The following is a 27,416-nucleotide window of genomic DNA, read 5'->3' as shown; positions in this document are numbered from 1 at the left end:
TGAAACTTCTTCATGATTGGCTGGCCGGTATCGTTGTGTCTGCAGGCTTTCACGGCTCTCCCAAAGTGGACCGCGTTAGCACGCGCTAGAACCCGTGGCAACCGGCTTCGCCAACTCGGCGTCTGTGCTCCCAACTTCAGGAGCGAAAGCACGTGAACTGGCGAGGAGACCAGCGTACGAGAGATCACACTACGAATGTAATCCCACAGAAGCCGATTTCATAACGCGAGGGTCACAGATTAGATTCCGACGGCTGGAAGCGTTTTTAAATCAAAGCTTTACTATTTTCGTCCACCGAATTCGTGGAGGATGCGCAAGGTGACCTTCTGATGGGAGACACACGCCCCGGCGACACACCCCTCGAAGCGCATCACGTGATTTGCCGGCCTCGCTGTTGGCGCCTGCGGGCCCCGACAGCGGTCGCCACCGCCGCTGCGGCCGAGGCAACCAACCACCCCCGAAGCCTCCCATGCACGCGGCGCTAGGTTGTTTCAGGCAACGTGACTCGTCTCGCGCCAGTCGAAGAGGAACGGGGTGGTTGGTGCGTTCGCTATGAATGCCCGGCCTCCTTTTCTGAGTGTTGCACGGAACCGAACGGCTTTGAGACGTGGTGGGCAATACAGCAAAATAAAAGATTTAACCAAGCGAAACCAAGACTGAATCAGACTAAGCCAAGCTTTTGCTTTGCATATCCAAGGTTAGCTGAGCTAAGCCGCAGCCATTTTTCCCCTGGTTCGCCTGTTGTTGTTTCATGCAGGTGCGGTATTTTAATTGTTCCCTGTTGTGCTTGGTTTAGAGATTAGGTTGTCGCTTTTTTTGTTAGTTATATTTCCAACCTTCCAAACACGTGTGTGCATTTACCTTCTCGTCTTGTAATGAGGCTGCCTGGGAAGGTGGGATAAAAATGTTCTTGCATTTTGTGGGGGCCTAAATTCGTTGTTAGGTTCATTTATTTCTTCCGCTTCAAAATTAACCCATGTGGTCCTAATATTTTTTTTTAAATTTGCCTGGCCTATATCTTTATAGGAGTTGCGCACTGCGTGCCAACGCAACCTTTCTTTCTTTATTATTGGCTGCACACCCCGCTGCTAAACCACGTACCAAACGAGCCTTTGGGGTGCCCCAGTGGTTGGTTAGCTTGCCCGTTTGACGGCGTAAATACCAGGTTCGATTCCCGGAATCTCTCTAACCACATTTTTTTTCTTAAAACGCGCGCACTCCCAACACCTGTTCGTGGGTTCCCTTGCTCCTCGCCAGTTCCCCTCACACTTCTTGGCCTAGCATTTTCACCCCCTTCCCTTCACGGATAATTTCCTTGTGAAGTTTTCCGGTAACGCTCCACGGCAGAACTAAAAGCTTAACGTGTTCCGCAGTTAAAACCATCTCAGCATCCTTAACTTATGCATAATTAACTTATGCAATACTTAAAGCATACTTACCTTATGCCATAAGGAAGCCTTTAGTAAGTGTCGGAAAAGGACCAGAGTAAGGAAAGGCCACATTGCTTCTTTACAAACCTTCCTTTAGGCTTCCGTGGCGCCAGCCAGCTCCGTCGGTAGCACGTACCCGTAAGGAACTTTAGGCTTAACATCGCGGCAGAATATTTATCGCCGCTTGCGCTATTGTCGCGCATGATTATCTATTGCGTGAATTTTCACCACATTATCACCCCTTTTCTCGCATGAGTAACGTCGTTTGCCCGATTGGTTCTATTCGGGCAAGCGGCGACAAACTAGCTGCACCTGCCGGCGTCGTTCTACGCGCGGAGGCAGCGCCATGGTGCCGGCGCTGGCCGCATCGCGCCCCACCCGGGCCGGCGGGCCGGTGTATGGGTGTATGCATGGCCGCCCCCAGCTGCAGACGTGTGCGCGGATCGTTTTTGCTCAGTAAGCCTCAGTAATTTTTATTCGGCAATACCACTGTGTGCACTTTGCATAATGTAACGCTCTTGGTGCAACTGTTCTGCTAAGACTCTTTACATTATCCGCAAAAATCTAGATTGCATGACATACAAGGTAAGTTTTGTGATGCCCTGGTATACAATAAACAAAGTGACGTTTAAGAAACTTCTTGCACAATAGTTTCAAAGATACAAGCATACTTTTGTGCTTCCTTTACAGCGCAACCCAGCAGCACTATTACCATAAATCAGTTCCCTAGGATGCAAGTACGCGTTGCAGGGATAATATACATTGCGTGAAGGAACAAATACACCCTTTTCCAGCACCGAAGCCGCTTGTAAACTTGCGAAAACAACACTGCCTTCATCAATGTCGCCAAAAGAAAAGGATAAGAGCTACGGTACACCAGAGTGATGGTACAACAGTTTTATTCTTTCGAGACCATTAATTTCCTGCCACTGCAGATACCAGTGCGGTATTCTCAATTTCTTACAAATATTCTTACGTTGACTATTTGAATAGCAGTATCAGTAACGATGGTTCATCAATAATACAGGAATTTTAGGAGGAGGTAACTAGTCTATACCTATAAAGAGAAGGGCCTAACTGACTAACTGACTCACGGACTGATTCATTCACTCATTTCTTCAACACCCAGCCTAAGTGCTATACCTATAGGCTTGAAATTTCGGGAGTAAATTTGTGTCATTGCGTAGGTGCTCACTAAGGCGGGATTTGCTGAAATTGTACTCCTAACCGAGGGAAAGCGGGACATTGTGTTCTTGTCCATTCGTGGTTATCTTACTCACCCATTCACATATCGGGATGGTTTTCGCTGTGATACGTAGCCCTTAAGAATATCTAAAACGTAGTTTTACGGTATTGCCCTAACCAACATTATTGCAGCGATACTGCATTTCACAACAAAATTGGTGTTCATAATATGCTGTAATAAATGTTTCACTGATGGGATTATCCAACTCGTTTTTTCTAATACATGTTACTCGTAGAAATTTACAAAAGCGATTTCCAGGATTTAACCATAAGGCGCCACAAAAAAGGCGCAACAGATTGTTTAAGTTGATTGATTGATTGATTGTAGAGTTTAACGCGCTGACGCAACGCAGGCGATGAGGCGCGCCGTAGTGGAGGGCTCAGGATTAATTTGGACCACCTGGGGATCTCTAACGTGCGCCAAAATCTCGTACAGTCGGGCATTTTTGCTTTTCGCCTCCATCAGAAAAGCGACCGCAACGACCGGGAATCGAACCCGCGACCTCGTGCTCTGCAGCACAATGCCTTAGCCACTGAGCAGATTGTTTATGTTCCCAACCATGATGGCCCCATAAAGCTTAACATTTCATATGAACGGAAAGCCAAACTTCTGATCGTAGAAACTCTAACTTGAGAAGAACATTCCTATTATAGTGTAGGAGCCTAATATTGTTCATTTTTTTCAAACATTACACCCTTGAGAGAGCAAGAAGAGGTAAAGATTGATCCACAAATATTTGTTTTCGACACAGGCTCGTTGATATATCGAACATGTTTTTGTTGATATAGGTAACCAATACATGTATTTAAACACTGTTTTGCAAGATTTTTCTATAACACCCATGTCATAGAGAGAATCACACTTTGCGTTAAATTCCCTTTCTAACAGAGTTTTCTATTACTATTCAGCCCATTGATATATCGAGCCCCATTTGCTTATACATGCTACCCTTAAAGTTCTCCGAATTCCAAGTTGACGATTTTGTATAACAGGGAAGCGGGATTTTTTTCAATTACATTCTTCTGGAAGCGGAATTCAGTTCACTTTTCCTGCGTAGCAAAGCCCTAGCCCTCTTTTGGGAATTTCTGCAACCACACGCCTCCCGTAGGAGCCCACGTTATTTATTATAAACCTGTGACTGCTGGGTATTTCCCACATCTACCACATATTACTCCCTTTGAGCGAGTAGGCCTTTTAGCTCACCATTTTGGTACAATTTGTTTCGAGATAGTTCAAATAAAGCACCAGTTGCATCCGTTTCCCTCAACCACATGCCTCCGGGAGGAGCCCATGTATTGAAAGCAGGAAGGAGTTCTTAATTCTCAACAGCTCCATGGTGAACAACCTAATTATGAAAAGTAAGTGACAACACGTGTTATACCAATTCGTGTCATTAGTGAAGTTCCCCACCCAAGCATCGCCGGGTGCTACCCCGAGTCTTACTTAACCTCAAATTGGGTATTCTTTGCCGTTAAGCAAACCAGTTGCTGTATTTAATGTTTAAAAAACGTTTGCTCCGAACAGCGAACCTTTTACTAATATATCGTGTCCACACAAGCCAGTTACGACGACATTGTATTTATTTAGAGCTCATATCTTCGCGGCCCCCAGGAAACATCAAACAAAAATTATTTTCTTCGCCAAATAAAGTAAAAATTCAGACACACCATAAAATTGAATGCGTTTTAAGAAAATACGTAATTGAAAAACTTAAAATGTGTGTGGCGGAACATCCAAAGGGCTTGATATTTGCGCCAATAAACCGGCTAACGTTTTTACGCAGAACTCATGCAGTAAGAAGTTTATACTTATTGGCGGAAACGCACGCCAATGCGTAAGAGCCTGACTATAGCAGATACCTGTTTTACTTAGTTGGTTGCGTTTTCTGGAACGGTCGGTGCGAATTTCCCTTGTGAATGCAAGTAAAATGAAGCCGGATAAGAGTGGCGATACTGCTTAACAGACGTTAATTAGCATGTAAAGAATGATCGTAGCTTGAAAATTTTGGGGAAAGGGACAGACTTTTTTTTAAATCTGACAAATCTGACGTGTGCACGGGACCTAGAGATGTATATATACCCCCTTTCATTCATTACAAATTTTGGCTGCTAGTTCGTGCATCAACCGCGTTGTTTGCCCGTTAGTATGCGTTTGTCTCGTAAACGTCTGCCGTCCATGTTTAAGTATGTTCCGATACTAACTAGCCGAGCACCAAGCTTTACTGAACCTTTAGTCATGACCGAATGAAAAGCGAACACGAAAATATAAACCACACCACACAATATCAAAAATATATTTCGTGTAAATATTTTAATGGTGCTGCGGTGGCACATTTGGAATAATCACTTTTCCATACTTTGTTACTTTAACAGAGCCATGCAACATTTGGACTTCAATGGTGATAAATGGCGCTATTTGTGTGTTGCGACTCATTATTTTGTGTTAGTATTTAATTTGTTCGCGATAGTAAAATATAGCTTCGTTGCTTCATGGTCAGCTAATCATGGTCTGGTTCTCATAATAGACGATGTTCCTAATAAGCTTGCGAGATATAAAATTTAAAATGTGTCGCGCCGACGGAAGGGCGGATCTGAGGCCGCAGACGGTCAAGGTGGAGGGCCTTCCGAACTGATACCATCAGGACATCGGAGTGTGGTTTGGCCGAAGACTAAGCACACTCTGAGCGTATTGACTTCGCTGTCAGATCCGCCCGCTAAGGGGAACTATGACTGCAGTTTCGATAAAAGAATGCAAGCCAATAAATTGTGTCTACCTCATGTAATCTTTTGCGCTGAATGGTAAGCAACGGCATAAAACGCAAATACTACGAGCAACTCGAATACATTCACACTTGTCATTTAGACAATGCTTCTACAAATGAAGAGTCTGACCCCGAAAACCTTTGGGCATGCGCACAAGCCATCATGCTACACCCGGGCGTTCTGTGGTCTAAAAGAATATTACCTGGACATCAAACGTCTGTTTATGTTAATAGTTCGCATGAAATCCTTGTCCAGAGGTTCGGTAATGCGATTCGTATGTTTCTACGAATGACATTTACAATTTTATCAAAGATTTATACTCGACCGGAAGCGATATTGTAATACCAGTATGTCCCGCTTTATTCATTAGAGCCCCCCTAGGAAGCTTAGACAGGGTACAAAAAAGAGGATGTTTTTAGCTGCCATTTTTTTACCTTACAGTTACACGGAATGACCTGGACAGAATAAGAAGCTCAGTGAAACGAATTATACAAACTTCACAGATTTTGTTCAGGGGGCATTGACCGCTGCTTCCTATTGTGTTTCACGCTTGAGATGTTACTTGACCAAAATGGCACTATAAAATCCCCCCTCGGTCAAGCCGCTTCTACAAATGACGCACTTTAGAAACACAAAATGCGCACGCGGGTTCTCTAAAAATTGAAACAAAAGTTTCCACTATTTGGCCGACTGACGTTCGTTCCAATGCTGCGACATTGCAGAATACCTACAATTTGCAATTTTCGCCTATATAAATCCGTGAACCAAGTTTCGAACACAGGAATCGTAGAATACTATTTCTTTCTGTTGTCACGTACAAATTACCAAATGATCCCAAGAGTACTACTGTTGAGTTCTTGCGTTATGTGCTTCGGATGTAAGTATTCGCGTTTTTTACGCTTTGGCTGTCGCCTGCTCCTGAACACAAATACATTGCCCCGTGGCATTCGCACTTTGAAAATTCGCTTCATGGTTTAAACTGTCAACTATATTTTTTTTTGTTTTTTTCTTCGCAGCGCCACAGTCTGCCTCAGAAGAAGGCCTCTCAGTATACCCACACGTTCTTTATGAAAGATCCTTAGATTCGAAGCTGGTGCTCAAGCTTACTGACTCGTTAACACTTAACCTCCAAAAGAGCTCTGTCTTGGCAGATGAAATCCTCCTGGTTACGAAATCTGAGACTCTAACCGAGCATAGTAAGGTAAGTAACGACGTGTTACTCCAGAAAAGTTCGGGCAGGCGCTTTTCGCAATGACGAATAACCTCGTATTTGAACCGCGCTGTAGTCGACGGCACTGTTTAATTTAAATAATAGCTTCTGGGGTGAAAAGGCAAGAACATTAGCTACTATTTGAACACCAAGAGATGGAAGTTAATGAAACGTAAGATGAAAGTATGGTTTTTCAAGTTCATAAATTTGTTCATTGTAAAAATTAGGTTGGGCTGGTGATGCGTTGGTCTAACCTATACAGCAGGAAAAAACCCGTGTTTCCTGCGCACAGAAACTATCGCATTTAATTTCGCCGAAATAAATTCGCAACGGTTTCTGCGCTGTAGCCGCGCGTTTTGTTGAAGACGTAACCTGGTATTCTTAGAATTACGTTGTATAAATGTAGAAATAGGGAAAATACCCGAACTACCTGTTTTTACACTAATTTGACTCTTATAGTTTTAGTTACAAAGCTTCGGATAGCTTGGTTATGATAGCTATGGAGAGCTTCGCTCATGAAAAATACGTCAATCTTAAGTTCTGTCAAATTTTTATGACTTCAGGCTGTCCTGCTATAGATAGGCTCTGAATTCAAAATTATGCCTGTAATTTTTTCTGTCAATATTTTTCTGAGCAAGATGCCCTGTAGAACAAAGCAATTAAATAAAACAATTGTAGGTCTGTAAACTTTTTAAAAATGGTTATGGAAAAATAATTTTTACAAGTGATTCTGATTTCTAAGGGCCTGGCTTTTTGTCAAAGGCAGACGTACCTATTTCAGGTGAATACATCTGCTATTCAAGAGCGCCTATACCATGACCCGCACCACCAGTCTTCTCTATTAGTGCGGGAGAAAGACGGAGCCCTGCATGTCGTAAGTGCTAATTTCTGGCCTAATGCAACCCCGAAGGTTTCCCTACTACACCGAGAAAACTCGAACAAAGCCTCTTGGCACTAAGTAAGAATGTGATGGCGACGAAGAAAACATATTTGTAGTCATCTTCATAACACATCTTTTATGTAAACTTCGCGTGTTTTTGTAAATTTTGAAACCAAGGCGCACTTATCAAAATCTTCTGAAGCAATATCTGCAACCTTTCCCGAGGCTCAGCTTTTTTCTTTCAATATAGCATCGTAATCTCATCTCCCGCGTAATTCCGAACCTCCGTGCCTCTTTTGGTACCTGTATGTTGAACCTCTCTTTTTGATTAACTTGCACCTTTGGTATCTTACTGGTAATTGTATCTACTATAAGGTTTTCCAGCGGCTCTCTGACCTGCAGAAAAATACTTTCACAGTGCTATTTATGTGGGGCACTTCCCTGGAGCCTCGATACATAAAGTATTTATAACCAAATTTTCGATAACCCAAGTACTGGTATTGCCACTAGTGACCCAGTCAGCCCAGTATCACTGATTTGGCAACACGACATTGCTTGCCCCATTTTCGCACCGTGTCGACCTGGTGTGCGAAATTCAGCAACGCTATTCAGCAATGCTAAATTCAGCTTTGCTATTATATGTCGATGGTGGTAGCGCCGAGTTTACTAAAGCTTTATGGCATGTACGAAAAGATCAAAGAACATTTATTTATATAAAATCAATGAAAGCACGGCATTCCATGCTTTTTCTAAAGAAGGTGTATTGTACTTCTTCGCATAGGCTAAACTTTACATTTGCAATGAAATATTTTATTTTGTGAATGTCCTGTTGTGTCAGTCCTGGTACAGAATAATTTCTCTTGCGCAAATTATGAAGTGTGTATATTTTTTCTGAGTCTAAGTAAAACTCATTCATGCAACCACGTGGCACGCTTAGCTGAACACAAAGTTTAAAGTCGTTGTTCCACTGGAAATTCGAGTGTTAACTTTCCCACCAGAGTCACTTGGTTATTCTTGGTTCTCGTGCTTTTTTCTTTTATTTTATTAGCTCAGCCACAGCTTCGGTGTCATTGAACGTGTATTGAGTGTTGCTCCGTTTACACCGTTCATCCGTTCGACGAACGCCACGATGAACATAGATATTGGCTCATGGAGTTGACCTGTTCCTTCCCGCAAACTATTTATAAGACAAAGAATGTAGAGGCGACAAGCTGCCAAATACAATGGGATAAGTCCTTGTAAGCTGTAACCATGATATACGTGAAGTAACGTCCTGTTTTGTGTTTCTTGTCTGTGCATTCACTATATATTCCACTCCCTTCTTATAGGGACAGCAGCCGACCTACCTCGCAGCACAACGCAACCATAAGTGGTATAACGATGCCCTTTGTTGCTAGCAAGCCCTTACTTGGCCTCGTCACATTGATAAACGTGCTTTATGGTCCGACAAACACTATACGTTATTTTGCTACTTAGCGCTCTTGCGCTAGCGATCGCTAAGTTGTAAGATCGTAGTAACTAGTAATAACTAGTAATTATACGCGAGTTCTAGAAATCTAGCGCCTAGAAGCAAGTCATCCCTGCTGCGTGGTCGCGTCCGATATGCTTCACAGGGCAACGACTAAGTCCTAGGTAGTATGGACTCATAGGGAGAGCAGTATAAAAAGAAACCATGAGCCCTGCGTTAGTTTCTCAGATCTGTTCTATAGACTAAACTGCATTCTATAGAATATTCTATATTCCTTTCTATATTATATATGTAGTGGACCTCGAGGTCCTCCGGCTACCAAGCCGTCGTGAGCGTGAGAGAGCGAAAAGCACACGTCTAGCAAGAAAGAGGGCTTTAATCGAACTGTATGCGGGTCCAGCGCGAGCGCATGCCACCGCTCGGTCGGTGCTGATGAGACTGATGATGATGACTGTCAGCTGCTACAGCGCAGAAAAGAAATAACTCCCAACAATCTAGAATAGACACATCGGTTAGCCCAGTGCCCTGAGCGGTGGCATGCCACCGCGGGTAAGTATTTTTATTAACATGCTCCAGACTTCAACATGACCATAGGTGCACTTTTACGAGGTCAGGCACGTAGCACTGCCAGGCTAAGAACAATCGTAATACCGCGGAAAACGCATTGTTTACATCACAAAACCGTATTTTTTTCAGGAAGGCGTCGTAAACAGCAAACTTCGTATCAAACCTCTTCCTGAACGGCCACGTTCATCGCAGGGCCAGGTGCTGCACCGTATGTACGAAGTCGATGAAGGCCACGAGAATCTCATGAGGATGGGTATGAACGTCTTTCGCAATATCGTCACCCTGACTACAATGAAAAAATATGTCTGGTTCAAACAAAAATTGGTTCTGTTCTTTTCTATTGGTGTGAGGTGTTAGGAAACATATTTGATCATTAAACTTGTATGTACTACCTGTAACTGCGATAAACTCACGTCAACAGGAGCTTCATACGCACCCCAGGACACTCCGATCAATATCGTACCCTTGCTCTTCTTGCAAGTTAGCTCGACAAGAGCCCTTTGAGTGAGCTTCAAAATGTAGATGCTGGCAACTGATTATGCACAAATAATAGAGCCTTAGAAGTTTTACGTTTTCAACGCTATACTGTGCATGAGCGTCAGTATCCGCCAATTATCAGAAGTTTTAGAAATACAATTATATGGGTATGCGTTGACGTATACAGCAGATTTGTGCTTCATATATGTCTTTTCATGCCCGAAAAAGAAGTATCGCATGTGCTTTACAATGAACCCCTTGCTTAATTGCAGGGTATTGTGGTTGACCTCCGAACACCCACTAGAATTGGTTCTGTTCATCTTCATAAACCCGCTGAAATTTGGCGTTTTTGCATACCAGCCCCGACAAACAATGCACGTGCATTCTACACGACATTCACTTGTTTAACAAATTCGGTCACGTGATTGAATGAACAAATTGGGTGCGGTGAATAAAGATACAGGTAACAAGAAACTTGTAGAAATAGTTAATTTTTGTTCTCTTTTTGGAACCTATTTAGATGTTAGGCCTCGAGGCCCCGTCTGGTGGAGACCCCAAACACCAAGCTATGGACACCGCCCCTCGAGATTTCCTTCGTTTACTACTGGTACTGTGATGTTTAAATATTACCGATTCAGTTATTTGCAATGTATGTTACTGCAAACGGTACGTCAATGCAATGTTATCGTTGTTAAAACTAAACACACTACTCACTACATAAAACAGAAGAGTGTAATAATATTGTACAAGTAACTGGTAAAATAAATATTATCATTAAATACGAAAACTTTACATAGCCCGAAATTGACACCGCCTTTTTGCTCTAATTCACCTGACTGGAGTCATTAATAAATAGGCAACTAAAAAAGACGAACGAGAAAAGAGACGACCAAAATATAAACTAAAGGCCCAAAACCGGACGCCACCTGCTCAAAATCTACACTTGCAGGAAAATCTAATTAGCTTCAATGACAAGTAGTCTTGCTTCCTTGTGTTTGTGCTCCCTTCTCAACTCTGGATAAACAGTGGTCACCACGCCATCTTCCCTTCGAACGTTTTAAAAAAATCATAGAATATTGATCCCCTGCATCTGTGCTTACAAACGTCAGTTTTAGGCCATTGCAATGGGCAGGAGCAGTATCAAAATACATGAAGAACTCTGTTCTGCGCGGGAACATGACAATGTTTACAGGGTCTGTTTATAATATACAGCAGTTTGAACCATTGTCAATGCAGCATTTAACTTCTCATCTGCGGTTTCTACATCGACGACATTGCAACAAAACATGATTTTAAAGGCCAGCAAAACGCCACGTTTGACACAGTACATGGATCTAGAACTACAGCTTTACGGTGGCAGATTTGATTGGAAATGTCTTAACAAAATGTAGATCGTTAGTGCGCCACAGGTAAACCTGGGATAAGGGACACACTGCAGTGAAAGGCAGCAGGCTAATTTCTAATACCTGGGTATTTAAAAGCTGCCGTATTCTCAGAAAGGGTATTTTCAGTTTTTCCCTCCCTCTAAAAACATAGCTACTGTGACCACGTTTGAATCCGCGTCCTTCAGCTTATTACTCTAATGCCTTAGTCAATATTCCAACGCAATATGTGCTTTCGTGTATTTTATTACACTCTATTTCGGTTCGTACTAATACACGCGCAGCTGATTGCCTGACCCCTTCCGCCAGTGAACCATTTAGGAAGACAATCTCTCAATATTCATTTTAATCACCAGCCCCTTTTTCTCTACTGGAGCAGACGTGCATTTTGCACAGGCTTCAAGTTCCGCTGTACTGAGTCGTCAGAATATATTATGGGCACCGATTTTCTCATCTCATTCTTCGGTCACTTTTAGGTCATATTCACTTGTACTTCTGTCTGAAATCGAGGCTTCGACGGACGCCCGTCTGGTCGGGAATGACATTGAAGTACATCATAAAGAATACGCCGACCACAAGAGAAAATAAAACAATGACGTTTCGGCACCACGAACGGGAGCCTTGTTCACACTAAAAGCAGAGACAGAAAACTAAGAGTTTAAGTAGGATGAAGCACGTGACGTAAACACCTTGCGTAAGCGGGGGGAAGATTGCCGTCAGTGCGGTTCAGAGTGTTTTTGTTCGTCTGTATCATTATGGACTCAAGATACAGCCTAGAGGCGAAGTCCGTCTCGGTGGCGACAACACGTGCCTTGGCCCAGTCTATCTCATGGTTAGACGATTGTGCATGTTCAGCGAGGGCATTAGTTGACACTTTTTTTTTCTTTACATCGTTGCAGTGCTCTTTTAACGGTATTTCGAAATTTCCAGATTCCCCTATGTATAATCTATCACAGTTCGCGCATGGCACTTCGTGTACAACACCGGGAAATCGTTCTTTTGGTAATCTAGCTTTCACTTTCCCAAGAGCGTCCTTTATCTTCTGGGTAGGAACGTGGGCAACGTGCACGTCATACGTGCGCAGGACTCGGGCCGAAGTCTCACTCACTCCCGGCAAGTACGGAATGCTGCATCCTTTTGAGCATCTTTGTGAGGCTGTAGAGGCGCGATCCAACTTCTTTTCCACCGAAGTCACGAAGGAATCCGGATAGCCGCTTGCAGACAGGTCGCGACGTACACGTTGGACATCAGCCGATTGGTCGGCAGCCGTGGAGCAGATAGTGCGGGAACGTTGCATTAAAGAAGACACCACGGACCTCTTGTGCGCTGCAGGGTGCACCGACTTGAAGTTCAAGTAACGTCCCTTGTGCGTGCTTTTTTTCTAAAAACAGTGAAAGATAGTTTAGTACCATTGCGTTTGATTAGAACGTCCAGGAAGGGCAAATCTCTGTTGTTTTCTTTTTCCACTGAGAACTAAATCGAATCTTCAATGCAGCTTAAGTGGTGCGCAAATCAGTAGAAATTTTCTTTCCCAATTATGCAAAAGCAATCTTCAACGTACCGAAGGAAAATCTTCGGGGCTGGAGAGAAGAACGAAAGGCTCGTCGTTCTAAAGACTCCATTGTCAAATTGGCGGCTATTACCAAAATTGAAGCCCCCATGGCTGTACCGTGAACTTGTTTGTAGAAAACGCCCTTAAACACGAAGTACGTGTTCGATAAACAGAAGAATAAAAGTCTTACAAGGTCCGGCACGTCAATGGGCGTTCTTCCCGGGAGGGTGGGGTAGGAATCCAGTGCGTATTGTCATACTTGTACTGCCAAGTCAATTGGCACACTGGTAAAGAGGGACATCACATCGAACGACACCATAATTTCACCAGCGTGCAGCAAGAGGTCCTTGGCTTTTTCTATGAAATGGCTTGACTTCTGGACGTGAGTGGGACTCTGACCGACCAGAGGGGACATCAAACGATGCACGTAGCTAGAAAGCCTGTAGAGGGGGGACCGGGTAAAATCCACGATGGGTCGTAACGGAGAACCGGGCTTGTGAATTTTGGGAACACCGTAAAGAGCCGGGGCTGATCCGTTGTGGCATAAGAGCTTGTAGTAAAGTGGCTTATGTTGCGCTGGCATGACCCGGAAAACGTCAGCAACTAGCTTCTGCAAATCCCTTTGTAGTTTCGACGTCGGGTCTTTGTCAAGGCGAGTATACGTCTCTCCTTCAGAAAGCAACGCGTGCACTTTATCGTCGTAGTCGCTCCTGTTCATTATGACAGTCGCGTTGCCTTTATCTGCAGGTAGCACAGCGATGTCCGTATTATCGCGGAGGGTCTTGATGGCTCTGCGTTGGTCAGACGTAAGGGGAGATTCCCAAGTACGGGTACGCAGTTTGGAAAGAACACCTATTACCCGGGTGCGGGCTTCATCACGGCGGGACAGTTCCACACGGATTACAGCCCTTCCCACAGCACAGACCACTTTCTCAACGTCTGATGCAGGGCCAACATTAAAGTTTAGGCCTAAACGCAAGACATCCAGTTCCGCACTATTCGGGCTATACCTGGAAAGATTATGGACCGTGGCATTTGCACTTTCAGGGCGGGTGCTGCTTTTCTGACGAGCCATCATTGACTCCAACTTGCTCGTTTGTGAGAACTCGCTTTGACATGACTGTACACTTGCCTTGTAGTTTGCGTGTAGCTGCACGCTTGGGAAGTCTACGCCACATTGATGCTCCAGACGGCGACGTGCAAAGAATGCTTCATTCTTAAACGACCTAATAATCTCTCGGCAGTCAAGGATCCTTGCGTGTAGAAGGCAACGTTTCACTTTTTCGACCGCACGAAATTCAGCCTTTGTGGGAACCAGCCTAGGCAGGCATAGAGAACGGGGGATGAGGCCACGGGCTTTGCAGGTCAAGTTGAAATCGAGGTGTCCCTGGAAGGACGACAGGCGGTAGGTCAAGGAGACGTACCGTATGACTTGTGACGTGCACGTTGCCCACGTTCCTACCCAGAAGCTAAAAGACGCTCTTGTGAAAGTGAAAGATAGATCACCAAAAGAACGACTTCCCGGTGTTGTATACGAAGTCCCATGTGCGAACTGTGACACATTATACATACGAGAATCTAGAAATTTCGAAAGACAGTTAAAAGAGCACTGCAACGACGTAAAGAAAGAAAAAGTGTCCACTAATGCCCTTGCGGAACATGCACAATCGTCTAACCATGAGATAGACTCGGGCAAGGCACGTGTTGTCGCCACCGAGAAGGACTTCACCTCTAGGCTGTATCTTGAGTCCATAATGAAACAGACGAACAAAAACACTCTGAACCGCACTGACGGTAATCTTCCCCCTGCTTACGCAAGGTGTTTAGGTCACGTGCTTCATCCTACTTAAACTCTTAGCTTTCTGTCTCTGGTTTTAGTGTGAACAAGGCTCCCGTTCGGGGTGCAGAAACGTCATTGTTTTATTTTCTCTTGTGGTCGGCGTATTCTTTATGATGTACGTCAATGTACCTCCGTCTGTTGGTAGCAATTGGTCATTCAAAATGTGCCCCTTCGTCGGCCCTCAGCATTAAAACACGAATACAACTCCAGCGCTTACTCAGCATTTGAGCAAAGCCTTACCCTACTGGAGTTTGGTATCTCCTCCCCGACGTTCGTTTACTCATCTCTTAGTGTAGCTCTCGTCATGGTCTCTTCCGTGTCTGCCTGGACAGACATGGGTATTTATTCAATGTGTTAACTAGGGACTTAGGATTCTCCCCGAGAACAGATAGCGAAAGAACGTATTCATTGAATTTAATTACGTTAGGGCCACATCAAACGTGCAGTTTATTACTGGAAAAAGCTTGACGTTTGCAACAGGGGCAAATTATGATTTCACACCGAACTTTTCTTAGTGGTTTTGAGCAGCTCTGGTTTTCATGTAACGTCATTACTACTATCGGTTTATCGTGTGTAACCCTTCAAGCACTCTCTCTGGGTGTAATGTCTGAACCGTTCATCTCATGTATTTTGTGGAGCGAGTAAACCATTAAAGCAACATAGTTGAAGTAAAGTGACCACAATGCAATTACTTCAAGCACTCTTGGAAATGCGTGAAACATATTAAAAACATCTATTTCTTTTTAAACGAATGACTTAAAGGTACATCGATAAACACATTCAATTGCTTCCGCACGTGTCTGCATACGCACAGAAAGTCTTTATTTAAAACAATCAGATCCGCAAACAGTGCATAGCCTGAGACGGGACACACCGTTTAGTGGAGAAAATACGCGAAATGGTGAATACGTGAGCTATGCTGGCGCTAACAAGAGGGATACACCCTCTACAGAGCAGTCAGAGCGAAAGCCGAAGGCATGCAACAAGCAAATCCTGAAATATATTGGTGTTTTGTTAAAAATTATTAAAAAAGTGATCTTAACATTTGTCACCACGTCCAGTTCTAACTACTTCAAAGCAACATTTTTTTCTTCGATTGCAGCATCTACGCCGCGTATGTCAACCACAGACATGTTTGTCGTCGAGGTTCACGTGGTTTCTTGCAAGCAACACCAAGCACATTTTAAAACAAACGCAGATTTGATCGCCTATTTGGCAGTGACAGTAAACGCTGTAAGTATTCAAACTTTATTTATAATGCGTGTACTAGTACGTACACGCATTCCATTTCACCAAAAGGGTAGACACATAAACGGCACTCGGTATTAGTTAAGTGGCTCAATAGAACAAGGTAGACCGTTTTAGGGGGAGAAAAAAGATAAGTTTTACGTTCTTTGCAAGAGTGCCGCGTATCATTAAAAATACGTGGGAACCTAATTACTTCTTATGACGCGGCAAATGTGCAAGCGTAAATGCCCAGAAGTCGAACTGACATAAAGCTACTGCACACTGCCATAGAACCATGCATTCCTGGTGAATGTTGAGATGGCGGGTAAGGCAACGATGTGATGCCGAACTTTCCGTGGAGCTTAGTTAAATCACATTTCCGCTCATATTCGCCATGATTCTCTCCCCTTGGAGTCTATTCTATCATTTTCTCGGTTACTAGCTATAACATCATGAACCAATCAATTTTTGTGCCTATTTTTTTAAGGTTAGGTAGACGTAACATCCGGGCCGGAGACTCTTCAAGCAGTGTCAAACTTATTGTGCGTAAACAGTGGGAAGAGGTTGATGACTTGAGAGCTAAAATTCCAACGTTTGGCTTAGCATGAGCCTGGCATTTATCTGAGCTCGAATCACAACGCAACGAAAGCATTAAGAAAAAAACGTATATTGCTACTCGTTTAATTTTCACTTCTGCAATTACATGCTCTAATTACTCACGCAGGTATTAGTGGATACATCTACCGCATATTTCTAGTCAAATGCAACAGGGTGTAACTACGTTCAACTTAAGTAGCTAGAGTTATCTCACTGTCATGACGTTGGTGGCATGGGCCACTATCACACCCTGGATGCTCGGACTGCAATTTCTACCTAAATTTAACTTTACGGAATTTTATTTGCACTGAACATTGTTATTGGGGTGTCGGTAATTTTTTGTGACAGCTTTTACAGATGCCGAACGTTTTACATACCAAATCAACTAAAGCTTTCTAATAAATTCTCTTCAAGTGTAGTCACGTTATGAAATATTTTTTTACACCCCAATATGTGCTCGTTCCACGCAAAATAGGTTTCACATCACATTTTTTACGTATTATATTTGAGCACAAACGAAATATTATTCTTTACGAAACGGTAAAAATGTGGTGGTGGTCATGGTGGTTGTGTGGGATCAGGTGGGTAGGATATGCCGGCAATTGCTCCACCCAAGCTCCTCCTAATTAGTCTGTGTTGGTGTCCTTTCACCACGATTGCGCCAGTTTCGTTTCCCAAAAAAAGCTTAGTAGAACGTGCGACACGTCTCTGCGCAGCCTCCAATGACCGCTTAGGAAGACGATGAGGTCCAGGGTGTTGTGTGGGGCTGCCAACTTTCGAAATGCTGAGAGCATTGCAGCCCGCTCGACATCATGGTCTGGGTAACACATTACATAGCGGTGCACATCCCCTATCACTGCACATGACGAACGGAGAGGCGATCGCATGAGGCTCACCTTGAATAGCCAAGCTGGGGTCTTCGCTGAGCCCGTTCGGATGCGGTACAGCAATGCTGCCTCCGATATCGTAAGACCCTTTGTGACGCAAGGCTGATGATAGGGATTTCCCAAGGACTTAAAATGTTCGATGACTCTTCGCATGATGTCGTTTCAGTAATCGGCGGAAACTTTGACACTCGGTGCAAATTGCAGCTGCTTCGTGCCAACTGATCAGTGGTCTCAGTGCCCTTGACGCCAACATGGGATGGAATCCATTGAAACCGCACCTTAAAACCAAATAACGTAGACGGTGGCAAACAAGTCGAGTATTATTTCATCAGAGACTCTATCTAGGGAAGGTGTTTGCCCGAAAAAGGTTCCGTCATCTGATGTCTTCATTAAATAAAACAAGAAGATAGTGACAAGACAGAATGACCTTTCTGACCGCAGCAAAACACTTATAACATTGACATCGCAGTCCTGGTGGATGAAGACCATAAATGCTTGGGTATTTAAAAGTACTTATATTTATGTGAGAACCACCCAAGTATTAAGATCCCAAAATCTATTCTTTTCTGTGGGATTTTTAGTGTTCAAAGTATTGTTTTTTTTTTTTTGCCCAGAGGGAGCTATTGGGGTTCCAATGCTAGGGCACGCAGCAAAAATTACTGTCGAGGCACGTGTCAAGCTTTTGAAAGTGGGCGTTTTAAGAATACCGTGAGCAACACACCGCTTTGAAATGGCCTGGCGCTTCAACAAACGGGGCGATAGATTTCGTTTATCATTGCTGTTTTGGGAAAACCAGTTTCTTTGGTTTACACTGCGAACCTACTCCTGGTTCATAAGGCGCACCGTAGCTGAGGGCATGGGATTAATTTTGCCATCTTGGGATCTTTAACGTGCACCGAAATCTCGAACACCTGAGAATTTTCGCTTATCGCCTTCATCAGAAAAGCGGCAGCCGCAGCGGGGTATCGAAACGGCGGCCTTAGGCTCAGAGGCACAACGCTATAGCCCTTGAGCCACCGCGGTGGGTGTGAGGCTTAAGTGCTTTACTTTAGGCAGTTTGGGATAGTTTTATGCGCAAAATCTTCACATGGTGGTGTTTTTTATTTTTGTTTCCGCAAAAAAAACCGTTGTCGTTCAGAACAAACCGGCGTCTTTGAGCTGAGCCGCACCACAACGCTTTAGCCAACGAGCTACTAGAGCGGCTGATCAGTACAATCACTCATTATTTAGGAAGTTATCAAATATTATTTCTGGTGAACCATGTGTTCTGTTAAGAAGTTTTATTAAACCTGGTTAATTAACAATTTTTAAGAATGCAAAATATATAAAAATGTGAGTGCGAGGCATTGAATCGCGCATGACTTCCGTACCCCACGTTTAACCCTTGCTAATGAATAACCATGTATTTCTGGGGTCAAAGTGCTCCACGTTTAGAATTCGGCCTCTCTTTTTATTTTCATTACAACTAGCTTTCCTCTTTGTTGCCTAAACTGCGTTTCAGGTAAATATGAGGTACCTTGATATGGCCAACCCTCGAATAAGTTTTAAACTCGTCGCAATAACAAGAAGCTTGGTGAGTAAACCATACACGCACATCTAACTTCATTACAATGCATGTGACAAGCAAAAAACGAAAGCAATTTCTTAACTGAAGTAAAAAATCAGCGCAGCACAAATGTATTTACTGAAGCCAAGGTTACTATTTCTCAAAACTATTTTTTTTCGCACCATGTTTCTAACGTTTTCATGGTGTACGCTACGTGAGAGAGAGCCTTTGTCCCTTTGCAAAAGGTTCCAATCTTTCTAAGGTTTATCCTTGCGATTCAAAAAGGTGAAGGCGCCCTGGCTGTGTATAGTTTCATAAAGTCCCTTCTTGCGAGCCCACGCATTCGAGTCTCTAAGCCTGAATAAGGCTTAAGTTCGAAGCTTCCATAACTTCTCATGATTGAATTTGGTACCATCACGAGGTGATTTTATAGCACCTTGATATGCGCTGCAACGAGAAAACATTTCAAAGTGGGCATTGCCATCACTGTCGATGCCAAAGTACATGTTGCACATTATTGGTATTTCTGAAATGCTACAAAAAATGTGAATTCTTCGAAAGAATAACCTAGCTTTTATAGTTCGTTTAACGAAAATCCCCAGTACAGGTTGAGGTAACAACGTCTTCAAGAGTATTTAAAGGTCACTGTATTCCCTCAAACCATTTACACCCAACCATTGTCTGCTTTTTAGGACGACAAGTTTGTTAAAAGAGCCCGTGGTGCTACTGTTCATGCGACTGATACGCTGCAAGCACTAGCGACCTATTATTCCACAGGACACATTGAAGGAAAACAGGACGTGGTATACTTCATGACGGGGTAGGAAAACCTATTTTTCGAGATAACTAATCAACCACTTTTTGTAAGCGGCAGTAAACATTGGTGAGGCGGTTGCTTTGGTTTTAGAGCTTTCGGTAGTGAACTGAAAGTGGAAGAAAACGCATTCATTAAACAAACATTTAAGGCAATAATACCCCAACATGCGGCTTAATTTCAAAATACTGAGCTTTGAATTCACGCCAATTTTCCACGTCGTTATTTAAATATTGTGTAGCTACAAGGAGAAACACAAAGAAAAGTTGTTGCTACGTCTCATGTTTTATAACGCGGAAAGCTGTTAAAAACTTCCCCGTCGGAAATATCTCACTGGCGTATGTAATATGCAGCCACCTGACAACTTCTCGAATTTGAATAATGTATTTTATATGCCAGTGAAGCCCACCGGAGAACATCATGAGTTTGGTAGGACTTTTAATGGCGTAAAGGCGCTACGAATATCATTCAAAATTATTTTCCCGTGCTATGTGGTGTTTTATAATTATCCACCTGCTAATTGATGGTCTATGCGCAATAACGTATGGTTAATCGCCCAACACTTCAATTTTGTTGACGTACCGAACAAACCCAAATTATGCCGAAATCTATAATTCAAAAATTCTAACTGCTTCTTCCTCAAAAACTAACGTTGCAAAAACCAATCAGCATAACAGGGGAGGAAGAGAGCCTGTCGACTAACGATCCTCATATGATTTAGCATCCCGTCTTTCAAGGTACATGACCGCTACCTATGCCCCGCTGTCAAGCAAAAAAACACTAAGGGAAATGCGTGGGTCGTCTTATTGCCAGTAATTCTGAACAGCGTGTTGCCCATTTGCTATGTACGCTCTCACGAAAAGCTAGCGTTCTAAAGCCATAATCAAGCTAAACCTAAACCTTGTTCAATCAAGTTTTTAAGACGGTAGTAGGTTCTATTGAAAAAAGCCAAAAGTATTCAAAATAAAGATAAAGAGAGCTCTCAATCACGTTCAAAGCGAAAAATTGTGATGCAAACCAGGAAATTGTTCTACAATTATAAGAAAATGGGCCGAAACAGTGATTCAGCACATCGTGGTCGAATGATGGTCCATGAATAAAAACAGACGGATCACCATTGCTTCGTAAAAACGGTACAAAACGTCACCAGTAGCGCACTTGAATTGCAGGAACACATATGAATGCAGGTATAGAACAGCGACTGAAAGCATTTTAGAGGATAGCAGTTCTTTTACTTCTTTTTTTGGCAACTAATGTATTGGGCGCTGGTGAAGCGGAGCAGAACTACATTTTTTCATCGGCCGTCATGGCGTTCTATGCATATACATATAGAGAGCTGGTTAAGCGGCCAAAGCATTGAATTGATGTGGATGAGGTTGTCAGTTCATTCTTTGGAGTACCGAATTGTTCATTCCTTGCTCAGTGGAAAACAAACAATGGAGCTACAGTTTGAGCACAAATATTGCGTTATCACGTTCATGATTACGTTTCACGATGCATATTAAGCGTGAAAAGTAAATATTTCGCCAAGCCCAGTAGGAAATGATGCAACAAAAGCTCAACTTGCATTTCACCGAAGTTTCCTTTCGTGTAAAATTGTACCGTCCCCAGCCTTATTTACGTTTCGTTCTTTCACCAAAGTGTTCCGCCTTCGTTCTGAACGTGAAAAAAAACACTTAAGTGCAATAATACAAGCTTACAAGAAAATATATATAAAGTGCTGCATTATCCAAGTCACAGATCGAAGGAGGCTTGCAACCGCAGAGGCTGCTTTTGCGACAACTGAAAAACCTTTCTGCTCTTTGAAATTTCTAAACTAAAAATGAATTACTTCTTTGCAGTCAAGACCTTGCAATGGTACAAAACGGGCAACTGGACAAAGGACTTTTAGGTAAGAACGAGCTTTGATTGCAAATGTTTAATGTCCTCCAGCTGTGGGGTTTAGGGAAAAGGTGGGTAGTTTTTTTTTTTAATTCGAGATAATACCTTTATGCAGAAAATGCTTCATCATTGCCAAATTTATCGTAAAATTTTTGTCGAAGCTTGCTTAATTTGAAACTTTTTTGACATATTTTAGAAAACCTTTGTGCCTACACAATCGAAACGAGGTCACCAGGTTTAATATACCCGGATTAAACTACAGAACATCCCCGTAATCAGAAACAAACAGCATTTTTGTGTTCCATGAATCCCATTGATAGGCTTGTTAAATCCACAAGGCGGGGGACGATTAAAATAAGGGCGACTTGTGTACATGCAAGAAAAAAATAATTGCTGTTGCTAGATATTTGCACGCCTGAAACCACCGACGTGTAGTTACAGGTACCTAACGCACCTATAACTCGTTCTTTCTCAATAAAGGGCCAAGGTGTTCCAGGACCTAAGCATACTCAGTGCAACTATTGAGTTGAGAAGAAACAGCTGCACTTTTTTGTAGGGAATCGAGAACCTTTCTCCGCACCAACTCATGATAAAACTATTTGTAGGATTCGGGAAGTGGAAAGTGGCTTCTCATAACATGCTAGTAATAGCGTCTTTATTGCATGCCTGCATTTAAGAAAAATAAATCTCACACCTTTTCAACCCATTCAGCTTTAATAAGAGGTTGGACTGGAAGGGTAGTAACTTAGAAATTCTCTGTACTTAGGAATTTCTGCTTCATCATTAGGTTGGGGTACCTAAACTGGGAAATAGCTTTGCATACAGAAAATATTTTATTTTTCTACATGCCGCCTTTTGTCTGATAAATAGCGAACATGAATAAAGTTTTCAAAAGGTCAATCAGACAATAGCAATTATCACTGAGCCTTAACTGTGTTAAAAATCTTGCTTCGTTATACCCATAGAATTGTATCAAACTTTGTTGTTGATATAACTAGCTGTGAAATCTTCTGCCAGTTTCAAGACATATTCTTTTTCATTTCAGTTTTCTCAAATATTTTCAGTCTACTAAAAGTGCATACCGAAATTCTAGCTGTGGCATTTTCTGTAAAGTAAAATGCGCTGGTTAACAATAACTGGTTGTCTTTATTTTTATGGACATAAAATCCACTACCTCTCGTTCAGAACGCAGTGTTTAAAACTATGGCTGAAGCAGTTCTCTACACCTCTTTTACCGTGCTACACACCATGCCAAACACTGATGTAGTTCTCAAATACCCTTTTTATAAATTAGGTTTAATACACTTACATGGTCCAGGTTTCATGAAGTTAACCCGTTGCGGTACTTTCAGGAAAAATAACACTTATTTTAGGAGACGCAAAAAAAATGTTGCAGTTTCCCAATTGCTTTTCATGCAAACAAAAGCCTTCTCCTATAATTTCTTAAATCATTTCCTTCTCGTTACGAATTACAGCTTTCCCAATGCCTCATTGGAAATCAAAGACTTCGCTGTTAGTGCGCTGCTAAGAATATCATCAGGTGGAATCATTTTTAATCCTATTTCTGTTTCAAATTGGTATCACGCCATTTGTGCCCATCTATATATGCCGAGAAATTTCAAAAACACACTTTAGGGGACGGCTCCTATTTGCCCGACGACAAGGTCTTTGTCTCTAAATTTTGCAAAAATGAATGTCTAGATTCAGCTTTATTAAGAAAACATCTACTCCACTCCCATATATGGCTACAATTTGAACACTTTCTGCAGACACCGTTATTTTAAACAGTATGTCCGTTGGCAGATTTTTTGTTGGCGGTTATTTTAGGGGGAAAATTAGCGACCCCTCCCCTACGGAAGCAGTGGTGTACTGGAAGCTTCAGAGAAAATGAAAACGGCTAAACGCAATCACCGCAACACAACAATAGAAACACCTCTGCCAGAATCAAAAGGCTACGACCGAAATGAACACGCAAAAGCATCGATCCCCCAAAAAGAAACCGTTCCGTTTCTCTGAGCTTTACCCGAAAGCAAATGTGGATAAATGGTATTTATATCATTCTGTTGCGATTATCCGGAGCGTTTACGTTATCCAATGGCTTCACGCTCTTTCGCGGAGAGCACCATGAGCGGCCTACCCATGCTGTAGTAGACGAAGAACTGCACGACAAGAGCGAGCGATTGCATTTGCCATGTGGTGTGATGCAAGCGGCGACACGGATTCGCTGCCATTGTGGCGTGAACTAGCGCGACCCTTGCGCGCGCGCCCAAGCTAGCTGCAAATAGCGAGCGACAGCTTCGCCCGAAGAGCACGTGGATAAAGTTCGCCCAGTCAACACTTTATCGCTGGCCAATCTTCCCGAGTGTCTACATGCCGAACACTTCAAGGGCATCATCATATTCTTCGTCGTTAGATGTTGTGCATAAAGTTAGCTTTGCCGCTAGGCGTTTCCCCGCAAGCCACCACCGACAGCGCAAGTCAACAAATACAAGCTTCGCTTGAAAAGGATGTTTTTGGCAATGATCCTAACAAACTATGATGCATTATTACACTAAACCCCCTGATAGTCTCTTTACAGTAGCAATGGCACTTCGTTTTAACCCTTTCATAACAACAAGCACTATCACGGGAGAATGCCTGGGTTGACAATCCTACAACGATAGCGCGATCAAGCAAGTACTTATCGCGAAGCTTTATCTGAGTAGTTGTAACAGATAACTATTTGTTACATTTTTACATAAATAACAAAGACTATCCCGGGAGGTGTGCCACGTGTGCTGATAGAATGTTCGACCAGATGGCGCGCCCGCTATGTGAACACAAGAAAATTGAATGGCACCGCACTTTGTTAGGGGGTAATTTTAGAATATGGGTTCACACTTTTGCGTGTTTGTTAGGACCAAGAGCTGAATTTTGTTTTCGGGTATTTAATGGGGAACTTTTTGCAGGAAAAATGAAGTGAATGTGTCTTTATAGTTATTATGAAATCTACAAGAACAGGAAGTCTTTCGCAAAATCAGATTTGCTTTCTGATGTGGCGGTTAGAGAAAAACCTGGTAAAACAGCTTTTAGATACCAGAACAGTTTACCTCTACCAGAAAAAAATCCGCACGTTGTGTGAACGGGACTACGATAGAATTACGACATCACAAAAACAATTTACCCTTTTCACTCTCTCAGTTTCGTAATTACAAACAACCATACTAGTATACATCTATGGTGTCATGGAAATGTACTTCCAGATTGTCTATTCCTTAGGAGCGGCAGCATGCCTGGGTGTTGATATCACCTTTTAACCTTTTCAATATTTCAGGGGTTAATATAAAAACATTTTCCTCGCCCTCGCGCGGCGTCTGAAGGACAAACCATTGAAATTGTTTTTTGTTTTTCTTTTAGTAACATTTTCAAGCAAGAAAAAGTTCGATTTATGAACGAGTGAAATATTTGTCGGTGAACCTTCAAAAGACCAAATTTTCTCTGAAATGCTGACTTGCACCATAGGTATTGGTTATGGAAAAACCATTAAACAATCAAAAGCGGCGAATTTTGCGCGAAATATCTCAATACATGTGTTGCACATAGTAGAGGAAGAAGATGTGGCTCCTGGCTCTAGTGAAACAGTATCATCATCATTGTAACTCTGTCGTCACCATTAAAGCATATTATCAGGGGTACCACGGCTTCGTTCCCCGGTAGCTAGACCGCAACGAGGTGGTCGATCTGTAACATCATGATGTCAAACACATCACACCATTTTTAAGAAATAAGTACGCAGGACAACCCTTCGGCTGCAAGTTACCATTTGTGCATCAGGCAATGCTCATCTAGCAAAATATAGTCATCAAGCAAAGGGCAACGAGAAAACGGTTTTTATTTTAACAAATTTTTTGTCTTTCCTAAATACACTTTCTTCCGCAAAACATTCTGTTTCCTCCACTCACAAATTAGCACACTGTGGGCGCTTCTAAGGATTTTAATGCGCACAGCGAACACCTATTTGTAACCCTCTCTGATGCAGGCTTCAATATATAGTACAATGCAACATTGACGTCCTAAGTTTCATGCCCCTTCTCACTTTTCTTCCAGGATATGCGTATATTGGCACCGTGTGTACGTATCGTGGAGTCGCCGTAGGCGAAGATATGGCACTATCTTATTCGGGTGTACTGTGCATGGCTCATGAACTCGCCCATTCGTGAGTATCTCTTTTCGTATTGAAAGCCGTGCTACTGTTACGCCAGGTGAAATTGTGCTCACATAAATACTTTTTCTTTATTTTAACCTATTTTCTACAGCTTAGGGGCAACCCATGACACGACCCCCGAGTGCCCATGGTCGGCGGGTTTTCTGATGAGCTACGTTGACGGCGGAACAAATCGACACAGGTTGTCCCATTGCAGTGAAAGGCAGATCAGGATAACCGTACGGTAAGTTAATATAGCTGCCTCCTAAAACAGGGAAAATTTATGGTGTGTTCGTTTAGGCGAGATATGCATGTTTATTTGTCGCGCGTTGGAATTCACCTTGTGTTAGTTCTATCAAATTTTCTCTCCGAAAGTAAACATGTTGGGAAGCACGACCAGAAAAAAAGCTAAGAACCACCTAAGGAACCTCGGTCATCAGGCGAATTGCGTTTAAGTGCACTTGTCTACAAAACTTGAGTTATTTTCTCAACCAGATCATTGACACTTCCTGGTTTACACTTATTCCTGAAGCTTAGCTAGTAGAACTTAACACAATAGCCCCATTTTGGTCAATCTGCCTTGACCAATGGCTGCACAGAAAAACCAGTAAGTTTATTTTTCGGGTTTATCAGAATAACGCGTGCTACACTTCCCTCGAACTAAGCCTAGTAATTCAGAGAAATGGTATTGTCAGAGTATTTTTTGAGCTCCTTTTAAAGTTGAATGGAAGTCGCAGCTTGCATTACCAATTAACATTTGAGGGTAATGTGTTGGTATTATAGGGGGACATTATTCGACAGCGGACCGCTGTATTGAAGACCATGCTCACAATAAAAAAAGAATTAAACAACATAGAAAGCACAAGTAGTGAAAGCGTCTGCTCGTGGCCATGCGCCTACGTGCAGGTAATTTTCTTTTATCACAGTAAGGATATTTACTTTAAGATTGAAATATCACCTGATCCCCAAAAACTGGAAGTTACTCTGTGCTTACAGATTATCCATGTTTTTTTAACCCTGAGCTTTTAGCGGTCCAGGATAAACATTTCGACAACTTTTTCCTTGTATTGTCGTGCAGAACACTGACCCGTACTTGTATTTGGGAAACAAGCAACTCAAACTTGGGTGGCAACAATACACACATGCCAGGACAGAAAATAAATGAAGAAGACTACTGTAATATGCTGTTCCAGCGCCAAAAACTCCCAGTAAAACTAAAGGCCCAGAAGGTGAGTGAGATGTGTATACTCAACGTATTTTGTGTTCTTTAGGTGTCATATGCTAAAACTTTGATTCATGGAACTAACAGTAGATGAAGTCCGAATGAAGGGTGAGATTTATTAACATTACAACACGTTTTTAGCTGTGTTTGCCGTATAAAATCCTGCCTCTTTGGCCCTCTGGTGTCAGCTCGCTCCTGAAGTCGAATACGTCATAATGGCAGCAGTTAGCGCAAGAAGCGCCTGA

At 42.7% G+C, this 27,416-nt stretch overlaps 1 protein-coding gene across 1 annotated transcript; it reads left to right on the top strand.

Annotated features, from left to right (window-relative positions):
* Window positions 1-4,009: 4,009 nt before the first annotated feature.
* Window positions 4,010-27,416, top strand: LOC144142987 (venom metalloproteinase BumaMPs1-like). The gene is made up of 12 exons (XM_077674812.1): window positions 4,010-4,034; window positions 6,455-6,639; window positions 7,430-7,522; window positions 9,693-9,816; window positions 15,917-16,047; window positions 19,027-19,098; window positions 19,764-19,891; window positions 21,727-21,776; window positions 25,853-25,961; window positions 26,062-26,193; window positions 27,028-27,178; window positions 27,360-27,416. Exons 1-12 carry the CDS (start codon window positions 4,010-4,012, stop codon window positions 27,414-27,416), a joined length of 1,257 nt encoding a protein of 418 aa, XP_077530938.1.

This window comes from Haemaphysalis longicornis, unplaced genomic scaffold, assembly GCF_048455015.1.
Source record: "Haemaphysalis longicornis isolate Haplotype H1 unplaced genomic scaffold, Haemaphysalis longicornis Haplotype H1 scaffold_6, whole genome shotgun sequence".
NCBI lineage: Eukaryota > Metazoa > Arthropoda > Arachnida > Ixodida > Ixodidae > Haemaphysalis > Haemaphysalis longicornis.
This window is presented reverse-complemented; position numbering and strand designations above follow the sequence as displayed.

Bases quoted from the DNA above. Each gene is read 5' to 3' on its own strand.
- LOC144142987 (XM_077674812.1), top strand. From the start codon at position 4,010: ATGGTGAACAACCTAATTATGAAAA. The intron at 4,035-6,454 runs GTAAGTGACAAC...TTTTCTTCGCAG, and splicing joins GAACAACCTAATTATGAAAA to CGCCACAGTCTGCCTCAGAA. The intron at 6,640-7,429 runs GTAAGTAACGAC...TACCTATTTCAG, and splicing joins CTCTAACCGAGCATAGTAAG to GTGAATACATCTGCTATTCA.